The 9,160-nt window shown below is 53.8% G+C and overlaps 2 protein-coding genes across 2 annotated transcripts; one reads left to right on the top strand and one right to left on the bottom strand.

Moving 5' to 3' along the window:
* Nucleotides 1-295: 295 nt before the first annotated feature.
* On the top strand, nucleotides 296-4,316 carry H310_13249 (hypothetical protein; the record flags this gene model as incomplete). The annotated part of the gene is made up of 3 exons (XM_008880678.1): nucleotides 296-1,774; nucleotides 1,822-2,076; nucleotides 2,137-4,316. The coding sequence occupies exons 1-3, from the start codon at nucleotides 349-351 to the stop codon at nucleotides 4,314-4,316; spliced, it is 3,861 nt and encodes a 1,286-aa protein (XP_008878900.1). The 5' UTR covers nucleotides 296-348.
* A 469-nt stretch (nucleotides 4,317-4,785) lies between these two features.
* On the bottom strand, nucleotides 4,786-5,541 carry H310_13248 (hypothetical protein; the record flags this gene model as incomplete). The annotated part of the gene is made up of 1 exon (XM_008880677.1): nucleotides 4,786-5,541. One exon carries the CDS (start codon nucleotides 5,539-5,541, stop codon nucleotides 4,786-4,788), a length of 756 nt encoding a protein of 251 aa, XP_008878899.1.
* Nucleotides 5,542-9,160: the final 3,619 nt, after the last annotated feature.

The raw sequence follows: 9,160 nt of genomic DNA, 5'->3' as shown, positions 1-9,160 counted from the left end.
AGAAATTGATCTGATTTGAAGCGAACGCCCAGTATCTCTCCGATACGTGGCACTTTCAGGAATCCAAGACAATGCCATAGCTGAGATATGGGAATTTCACACAGCAATTCGCTTTTTACGTTGTGGTTTGGTTGGAGACCAAAGCAGGCAATGTCGATCAAAATATTTCGTTACAAGTTTCCCACGGTGTTTGACACAACAGCCGAAAAGAGTAAATTTGACGGATATACATGTAGGTGCCCCTGCACTTTTTCCATCGAGTCATGAGATATTTCGAGCGATTCAGTCTGGCAGTTTCAGCAGGTATATCGCGACGGCATCGACGTGAACCTCAGAACGAGTGCGACCATGTCCACCGAAAGCGAAGGCGAGCGTGTGCCGCTGCTGGGGAAAGGACTTTACGGCCATGGCTTGGGAGACAAGACACCCTTGGACATGGGTGGGTGCTGGAATAACATGTTCTTCTCGTGGCTCACACCGCTTTTGGACCTTGGACACAAACGGCCGCTCGAATTTGACGATTTGTACCAGTTGAACGCCAACAATCGTGCAGAGCACATCTCTTGCACGTTTAAGAAGCACTGGATGACTGAGGTGAAGAAAGTAAAGCCACGGCTGGCGCTGGCGCTGGCACGGTCATTTGGTAGTCCGTTCGCAGTTGCCGGCCTGCTCAAACTCATCCACGACGTCCTGCAGTTTGTTGGCCCCGTCATGATCAAGTATATGATCGCGTTCCTGAGCGACCCAACGGCCCAAGTCAGCACTGGGCTGTGGTACGCGCTGGCGATCTTTGTGGCTGGCGTTGTCCAGTCGTTTTCGTTGCGGCAATACTTTTTCCTGTGCTTTGAAACTGGCCTGCGCGTTCGTTCGGCCGTTGTGACCGCCGTGTTCGACAAATCACTCGTTCTGGCTGCGTCGTCACGCGCAAAAATGACGGCAGGCGGGATCAACAACCTCATGAGCGTTGACGCGCAGAGGCTGCAAGATATCACAACGTACCTGCATGCGATCTGGTATGCCCTGTTCCAAATGGTCGTTACGTCGTATCTGTTGTACATGCAGCTGGGGGTGGCGTTTCTCGCTGGTGTGGCGGTCATGGCCACTCTTGGGCCGGTCACCACTGGGCTATCCAAGCTCATGCAACGAATGCAGCGCTCGCTGATGGAAGTCAAAGACGACAGAGTGAACGACATGCACGAGATGCTCCACGGCATCAAAGTGATCAAGCTCCAGGCCTGGGAAGAGTCTTTCGCGGCCCGGGTGATGGAGTTTCGCACAAAAGAAATGCATCGCTTGCAGAAGTACGTGTACGCGCGAGCGGGGTCGAGCATGGTGTACAGTGGCGTGCCGGCACTTGTGTCCATCGCATCCTTTCTTGCGTACATATATCTTGGTCATTCTCTGGACGTGGGGACGGCATTGGCATCGCTGGCGCTGTTCAACATTTTGAAGTTTCCGCTGTTCATCTTCCCGTATATGCTCAACTCGCTCGCGGAGGCTCAAGCGAGTTTTGGACGGCTGGAAGAGTTCCTCCTCATGGACGAGCGGGAACCGGTGACGGCGGGACCGTTGAAGGAAACGGCCATCTTGGTGCAGCACGCCGACTTTGAATGGGATGCAGCGCAGTGCGACAAGACAGAGGCGTCCGGGCCAATTTTGCACAATGTCAACTTGAAGCTCACGGACGGCAACCTGGTCGCCGTCGTTGGAGCCGTCGGGTCGGGGAAAAGTACTCTCTTGTCTGGAGTTTTGGGCGATGCTCGGTGCGCCAGAGGTACGCATGACGTCGCAGAGTACGAGATCTTTGCATGGTGTGTCTAGGCGAGGTGCACCGGTGTGGGTCCGTGGCGTACGTGAGCCAACAGCCATTCATCCAAAACGCGACGCTGCGAGACAACGTGACGTTCGGCATCCCGTTTGATCACGCCAGATACCAGAATGCGATTCAGGTCAGCAGCTTGACCGACGATCTCAAGATGTTGCCGGGCGGCGACCTCACTGAAATCGGAGAAAAAGGCATCAACTTGAGTGGCGGCCAGCGCACTCGAGTCGCTATTGCCCGTGCCGTGTACCAAGGTAGGCCTGTCCACCACCGACTCTGTCGCTATCGCAAGCGTGACGTGCCATTTGGAGTAGATGCCGACATGTACCTGCTGGACGACCCGTTGGCGGCCGTGGATGCGCACGTCGGGTCAAACATCTTCAAGCAGTGCATCCAGACGGCGCTCAAGGGCAAGTTGGTCGTCTTGGTCACGAACGGGTTGAACGTTTTGAAAGATTGCGACTCGGTCGTTGTGCTAGAGCAAGGACGCGTCGTGGAGCAAGGCACGTACGATGATTTGGTGGACATGGCCGATGGCGTGCTGGCCAAGATGATGCAAGGCAACTTGCACCCTGCCCCAAGCGACAACGTGCTACACCTCGTGGACGACGATCAATCGGAAAACCGTCTCCCAACCGAACAAGTTGCGCAGGAAAATGGCATCGACGGTGACAACGGCGCCTTGATCGTGGATGAAGACCGCAGCACGGGGGATGTCCCATGGACCATGTACAGGGTGTGGATCGACGCGTGTGGTGGCATTGGTGTCGGCTGCGTGGTGGCCTTGCTGTACTTGGTGACGAGCTGCGTCAACTTGTCGGCGTCATTCTGGCTGTCGTACTGGAGCGAAAACGCGGGCAATTCGACCCACAGCCAATTCTACTACTTCAACGTGTTCATGGGGCTGAGTGCGGCCAGCATTGGGATGTTGTTTGTGCAGACGCTGGCGCTATTTCTCGCGGGGCTGCGTGGGTCGGCCCAGCTCTTCAACGCGTTGCTCACCCGCGTGCTTCGCGCACCCATGTCGTTCTTCGACACGACGCCGCTTGGTCGCATTGTGAATCGCATGAGCAAGGACGTGTACGCTCTGGACGAAACGATTCCGTCCAACTGGGGCATGCTCCTCGGCGCCACGTTCTCGTTCATGACGACCATCGGCACCGTCATGTACGCGACGCCGTGGTTTACTGTGCTCTTGCCGCCGCTGGCAGCGTTCTACTACGTGAGTCAGCGATACTACATCAGCTCATCCCGTGAGCTGCAACGGCTGGACAGCATCAGTCGGTCGCCAGTGTTCGCCTTGCTGGCAGAAACTCTGGATGGCATTCCAACCATTCGAGCCTTTGGCAACGAACGACAATTCGCTGCACGGAACGAAGCCCTGTTAGACCGCAACCAACGCGCGTACTTCTTGAACGTTAGCGCGAATTGCTGGTTGTCCTTGCGGCTAGAAATCGTCGGGACAGTGGTTACGGCGGGCGCAGCCTTCTTCGCAGTCCTTGCCCATAGAAATCATGCGGGTGTAGCGTTTGCTGGGCTGGCTGGAGTCGCGCTATCCTCTGCATTCAGCGTGACCCAGAGTCTCAACTGGGCTGTTCAAATCCTCAGCACGATTCAAACGCAGATGGTCAGTGTCGAGCGAATTCACGCGTACTCCACGATGGAAGTGGAGGCCGAGTTGCACGCCGAGCCCATCAAGCAACTCGAGCTCGACAACGCCAAGTGGCCGTCCCAAGGAAAAGTGACGTTCACCAACGTGAAACTGCGCTACCGTCAACGTCTTCCCTGCGTCCTGCGCAACCTCACGTTCACGATCCATGCCAAGGAGAAGATCGGGATTGTCGGCCGCACGGGAGCGGGCAAGTCGTCGCTGGTCGTGGCGCTCATGCGCTTGGTCGAGTTGGACGCTGGCCAAATCACGATGGACGACATCGACATTGCGACGATCGGCCTCCACGACCTCCGTGACAAGATCTCGATCATTCCGCAGGACCCCGTGCTCTTCTCTGGCACGATTCGGTCCAACTTGGACCCATTCGATCGGTGCGGTGATGACTCGATCTGGACGGCTATCAAGCGCGCCAACTTGCACAACGCCGTGACGTCGCTGGACGACAAAGTGGACGAGCGCGGCCAGAACTTCAGCGTGGGCGAGCGACAGCTCATCTGTATCGCTCGCGCGCTGCTGAAGAAATCCAAGGTGATCTTGATGGACGAAGCGACGGCATCGATTGACGCCAATACGGACCGTCTCATCCAAGACAGCATCCGCGAATCGTTCCAGGACTGCACGTGCTTGACGATTGCACATCGCATCAACACGATCTTGGACTGCGACCGCATCCTTGTGATGGACAAGGGGTCGGCGGCCGAGTTTGACTCGCCCGCGCAGCTTCTCAAGAACCCCAAGGGCATCTTTACCAACCTCGTCGAGCACTGGCGTGACGACAAGTCAGGGGCCTTTTGTCACGACGGACGCCTGCTGAATAAGTAGGGAACCCCTTGCTGTAGATGCATGGATGAGTAATTCGGGGGATGTTCGCGTGGTCCCCATTCGCTTCAAATTACGTGTCTACTGGCCCCCCGAACCTGTGTTACGTAGCAGTGCTGTGGTGCTCAGTCAAAAAACAAAGGGGTCTGGAATATCATGTGCAGCACGGTCGTGGCAGCGCTGTGGAGGGAACTGCACAGAGTAGAGGACCGACCCTGGGAAGGATTGAAGTTGTTTCCGACTTGTTTAGCAGTCCGCTATGCTAGCTTGGCCTTGAACGAACGGGTACGAACCAAGTTTTGGGGAAGGTCATCATCATAACCTTCCACCTTGCCACACAGGGAGGTGAAAAACAAATATATACTTCGATTTTAGAAAATATGAATACTCCGGAAAAGATATACATTACACTTAAATATGTGACTTTTCAAAATGCTGTGCAAAAGAGGAAGTTGCAGTAGGGGCCGTGAGCTTATTGTTTATGAGCGTCCTCAGCACGGTTACGGCCTTGGGCTCCGAGCTTGCGGTTAGCGCTTTGGCGTTCCCGGCGTTTACGTTTGTTAGCGTTGGGATCAGGGAGGACTGTAGGGGTGCCCGTGGTAGCGCCAGGGGGGTTACTGGGGTCGCCTTTGCGAGCAAGATGGCGGATGCAACGGATCTTGAGATCGGGAGGGGGGAACTCAGTGAGCAGAATTTCTCCGGCAGAGTCGAACAGGGTGACCATGCCGAAGAACTTGTGGACGATCCAGCAGTGCGCATCGCTCCACGTCATCGTAGTGAGCAGGTAGACGCCGTTGACCAGCGGTACCATGCAGTTGGCGAGATCGACGAGGCTGTTGCCAGTGAGATGGAGGGCAATGCGTTTGTTGAGAGTTGCTTCGCACACGTCGAGTCCACGGGACATGGCCAGGCGCAGGAAGTCACGGAGAAGGGAGGAGGGAACTCCTCGGTGCATGGCAGCGTTGTGTTCGATCAGGAAGGCGGTTAAGTCGCCATCGGTGAGGTCGAGCGTCATGTTGAGAAGCTGGGCGGCACGGTGAAGAGCCACCGGCAGACAGTGGCGTTGAGGGTCGGCACCAAGGGAGGCCCAGGTGGGGTCACGGGTGCAGAACGTGGCAAAGGTGGGGAGCGGGTGGGGGACAGGCGGAACGGCGTCGGGATTTTGTTCTCTCTCTGTCGCGAAGGCATCGATGGCGTCGTTGTTGGCGGTGTCGATGGCTTCTCGCATGGCACAGAAGCGCTGAAAGAGGCCAAGCGCCTCTGGACAGTGGGAGGCGTGGGCGGCCGTGATCCAAGTGGTCGCTGGGCCACCTTAATATGAATACTCCGGAGTATATGGTCTTGGACTGTCAGAGAAATTTTAGGAATGTCTGTCTTACAAAACACTGTATACATAGTTTTAATGTTTCAGTACCGTTGATTATGGGACTAGTTGAACTCTGCCTGATTATTCGAATTGCCAAGGTGGGAAAAGAGTCAGGGTTCCAGGAGGCGTGCACTTGGGAACACGGCGGGTGCATTTAGTCTCTCCCTGCCAGGTTGGTGTCATTCTACTGAAACTACACCACTGAGGACGGCTAGGGACGAAGGGGGACACAGGTTTATTGACTGTTTCGAACCATGAGACTCACTGAAGTCCAGCCGTCCCTGTATAGGCCCACCCCCGCGGTACGGCACTTGCATACTGGATATGATAATTTCAATTCAATGGTAAAATTCTTATCATCTTAATATATTTCATTACTCTCATTTCTTCTAACAACATCTCTTTGTCTTCTGACAATATCATTGGAATGCGTCTGTGGCTCTTGTACTTACTGTAGGCAAATTTTGTCAACTCATAGTCATAACCAATCTTGTAGGCATTGGTAATGACTAAAACGAATGGATTCTAGGCTTTCACACAAGCCTGCAGTCCATTGAAGGAGTGTCAGTCACAGTGACGCCTTGCGTAGCGTTTGCCGCACCCCAATACGATTCAATCTGGTTCACTTCACTGTGATACTTTGGGAAAAATGACATATGTGTCCTGAATGAGGACTACTTCTTCCAATATAGACTGTGTGGTATCGCAAGCGAAAGTCCGCTTGCGACACCACGCAGTGTCGGGCATTGCAAAAGAGTACGCCTTGGCTTGAGTCGATGGGTGCTTGCTTGCGGCAATATAAGATGCTTAACGTCGTATCGACGTTTTAAGAGTACCTGCTGTACGCCTTTTGCCTAGCTGCGCGGTCGCCCGGGCGAGAAAATCATGCTTTACACTGGACCATTTTCAGTTGAACGAAGGATGGCTTGAGTACCAGAAACGAGGCTCATGTTGATGGCAAGATCAGCATTGACCGCAAAAGCTCCATTGCTGGTGGTTGAAGGTAAACAAGCCCTGAGAGTATGGGTGCAAGTGCTTGAAGGCTGATATGACATCATCTTTCACTTGCCCTCACATATCTAATGCAAGGTCAGTCCTCGCTTCTTGCAGACGTGCAGCATTCGCGTTGTTCAAATTTTTCTCCATTGAGAATGGCGTACAAACGACCGTGGCAGGAGCTCTTAGGAGTCATCAGCGTAAAAGACGAACTCGTCGTGCGTGACCACACTATTTCTGGTTGATTTGTATTGCTGGGATGTTCCGCAGCCGCCATGTCTTCGCCTCTGTATAATTGCATTCAGTCCACCAAACCAAGTAATATTTCGCAGAATTTGTCAGGGTGCGCCAAACATCATCACATTCATGGCCATCGGTATACACCTTCTTGATCTAGGTACAGTAACAGTAGCCTACGTGCTTCATCTAGCGGCGGACCATGCTTTAAGACACGTTCGCTTGCTAGGCACTGGTGACCAGTGGAATAACGACGCAGTTTAGCTGCAGCTGGAACGTTTGGGGCGATCGCTGGTTTGGAGGCTGCATTTGGATTCACTCTCCACGAATGGCCGTGAAGTCTTCATCATGCATTAGCGATATCGTCTTCTGATTTTCCTTGCTGATTCACAGGAGTTGGAGGGGCAGATAGTGAAGAGAAGTACGGATGAGAGAATAAGGAATGAACGGTGGGCGAAGCCCATCCGTCAGTGTAGGCCAGGCCAATGAGGTCACGACATCCTAACGATGTGACGTGGCCTTCGCTGCAATTGATTATGAGGAAAAAGCCTCTAGAAGACACAAAAAACTCCTACCGTTGCAGGATCATCCTGCGACCTGATGGACAGAGCAGTGGGGATGTTCTCGACAGACCGGGTGTTCTGACTGCCTCCCAACAACTCCACGCACTGTCACCGACGCCAGGTGCCCTGAGTGCAGATAAGGCTGGCGGTTAAGCTCAGTAAGCATAACCACTACAGGTTACACCATCTTTCGCCGTGACGAGGGACGTCGGACACCCCTTTAGGCAGGTCCTTACCAATTGGCCCTCCCGCACGACGCGCCGGGGGAGGAGCCGGATGGATCGAGTAACCACCGGGATGCCGTTTCCCCCTGTTGTCGGGCAGTCAGGGTTGGAGCGGACCCCTCGCATGACTGCCTCGGTCACAGGCTGAGAGGCCAGGCCCTATGCTCCCTGATGAGGGGCGAAGGGGTCGAGGGGCTGCAGCTGCAGGACCCGTAGTTGACTGCGCAGAGCGCAGAACGTAGCAATGTCGAGAGGTTTCGTGAAGATATCCGCGACCTGGTTGCGCGTATCTGTATAGATGACTCGGAACGTTTGTTGTTCGACGAGTTCATTGAGGAAATGGTAACGCACATCAATGTGCTTGGTTCGACCATGATGTCCAGAGTTATTGACGATATGGATGCACTCTGATTGTCCTCATGGAGTGCAATTGGTGTGGTGATGGGATGTCCCTGTTTGATGTACAGGCTCTCTAGTGCAACAGAGAACAGAATCATGATTTCTGCCTCGGTAGTCGAGAGGACGACGCTGCGTAAACGCTTGGCGACCCATGATATTGCAGAGATGCAATAGAACGTGACGTAGCCGCCGACGCAACGGCAGTTCGCGTAGTCACTGTCCGCGAATGCACGTAGCATGTTTGAGGCATCGTAGGTGCCACCAAGGACGAGACCGCAGTCGATCGTACCTCGGATGTAGCGGAGTGTACGCTTGGCTGCCTGCCAGTGTCCTGGTCCAGGGTTCGAGAGGTACTGACTAAGTTGTTGGACTGCGTAAGCAAGGTCGGGTCTAGTGCTAATTATGAGGTACATGTACTGCCGATGATGGGTGATACGGTTCACATCATGTACTTCCGTCCGTCATCATTCTGAGGACACATCGACTCAGAGAGTTTGGTGTTGAACTCAATGGGAGTAGGTGCAGGCTTCGATAGCTCCATGCTAAACCTCTTAAGGATCGAGGTTGCATACTGCGACTGATGCATCGTGAGAGTTCTAGCTGAACGATCTCGAACGATGTGGAACCCAAGAATGAACTTGAGGGGACCAAGATCGTGCATCTTGAAGCGAGATAATAGACTCTGCTTAATCGTATATATCATGTCCTTTGTGGGAGCCATGACAACGATGTCGTCTACATAAACGCCGATCTACACGGGCTTGCCTTGAAGGATCGATGTGTCTTCACATCGATCCTTCAACAGTTGCGTGCACCCTTGCAACCGCAAGTAAGTAAGTAAAGTTTGATACCACAGGTGCGGGGCTGCTTGAGGCCATACACACTGCGAAGAACTCGAAGGACATCCCGGGGATGCTTCGCATTGTCAAATCCTGGAGGGTGTCTGACGAAGACGTCGCAGTCGATTTCCCCATAGAGAAAGGCTGTAATGACGTCCATGGCGTCGATCTCGTAATCGAGAACCGCTCTAAGGGTAAGAAGCATACGTAGCACTTCTTTGGC

The sequence above is a fragment of the Aphanomyces invadans genome (assembly GCF_000520115.1).
Source record: "Aphanomyces invadans strain NJM9701 unplaced genomic scaffold supercont1.48, whole genome shotgun sequence".
Lineage (NCBI taxonomy): Eukaryota > Oomycota > Saprolegniomycetes > Saprolegniales > Verrucalvaceae > Aphanomyces > Aphanomyces invadans.
The sequence above is the reverse complement of the archived record's forward strand: the minus strand, read 5'-3'. Positions and strand labels throughout refer to the sequence as shown.